At 41.9% G+C, this 1,372-nt stretch overlaps 1 protein-coding gene across 2 annotated transcripts in view; it reads right to left on the reverse strand.

Annotated features, from left to right (window-relative positions):
- Nucleotides 1-754: 754 nt before the first annotated feature.
- The window catches only part of rbbp5 (retinoblastoma binding protein 5), a 14,076-nt gene continuing 13,458 nt past the window's right edge, over nt 755-1,372 (reverse strand). For both annotated transcript variants that reach the window (XM_024270242.2, XM_024270243.2), the window contains exon 14: nt 755-1,022. In XM_024270242.2, the coding sequence (XP_024126010.1) occupies nt 970-1,022 (53 nt within the window). In that variant the 3' untranslated portion in view covers nt 755-969. The remainder of the gene's footprint in view (nt 1,023-1,372) is intronic.

Raw genomic sequence — 1,372 nt, forward strand, 5'->3', positions numbered from 1 at the left:
AGAATATAAAAAAGTTTCAGATATTTAGAAACATTTTTGGCCAAACATCAATTTTTTTCCAAGTTGTTTTTTTGGAGTTTCTAATGATTTTGGGCCCAGTTTAGCTCCATACTTCTCACATCTCAGAGATTCGTCTGTATTCGGTGCGTTTAAATGCTGTAAGAATTCTGGATCATCGTTTTTTATCAGCCACTTTGAATATAGATTGTAAATATTATCTGGTGAAACCTCAGCCTTTTCCCACTTTTTTAAACAGATATACCAATAATTAATATAATAAAGTCTTAAGCCTTTTTGAAACTCTTATTCCTTACACAGGCACAAAACGGGTTGAGTCTATTTTCTCTCCATGAAAAAATGTGGAGGATAACTGAAATTCTTCGGGGTCCTTTCATAGACGTTGAAGACTTTATTGTAATATGGAAATCCAACTGAAATAAAATAACAAAAATGTCAAATCGAAACCCATGAATCTGAAGTTCCTGAAGGTTCTTGTTCGCCTTGAGAGCAGAAGAAGGTCGACGTGAAGGTGAGACTCCTCCTGGAAGCCCCACACTTCCCATGCAGAACAGCCACGTCTCACTTTGGGTTCAATTCCTGCAGCTTCATGTCTGAGTGGATCCACACAGATAAGAACGGGGCCGCTTCCATCCCAGAACACGAAGCAGGACATGGTGGATGTGTCGGGAAAAGGAAACCATCTCCAAAGAACCACACAGGAAAAACAGGAGTCCAAAAAATAAAACTCAGCAGCTTCAAATGTACAAATAACAATGTTTTAATACGTATAAAACAACACACACACGCGCACACGTACACACACATACACACAAGTCCCCCCACAGGGGAGCAGAACTGAGACCTCCACCGCCGTGACTCCTGGTTGGAAGGAGGAGGTTCTCTGTGATTCTGCTCCTCTGCAGTCTACAGGAGTCTCTGAGCTCCAGAGAAAGTTCAGGTCTCAGAGGATCAGTCCATCCCTCCAACGTCATGCTGCTTGTACGGCTGAGATACCAGAGTTCCTGCAGGAGGAGAAGAGGCTGGTGAGAAGGACACCTCATCCGGAGGAGAGTGATGCCATGGGACATAGGATTTCTACCTAAATACTAACAAGAAGAGAAAACCTTCTATTGTTAGACTGCAGCCTCTTTATATTCACCTGAGGCGTCGCCGGTGACGCTTCAACACAAGATCTTTAACATACTGTAAACCTTAAAACCGTTAACGATCAGCATAATTCCAGAGTCGATTTTCTGCTTCAGAATCTGCTGGAAGGATCATGTTAACGGTTGAAAAGTTACAGTAAATCAAAGGACATAAACTCTGGAGCTCCGGCTTAAATATGAAGTTATATCAGTGGCAAAAGTGTTGT

The sequence above is a fragment of the Oryzias melastigma genome, linkage group LG5 (assembly GCF_002922805.2).
Source record: "Oryzias melastigma strain HK-1 linkage group LG5, ASM292280v2, whole genome shotgun sequence".
NCBI lineage: Eukaryota > Metazoa > Chordata > Actinopteri > Beloniformes > Adrianichthyidae > Oryzias > Oryzias melastigma.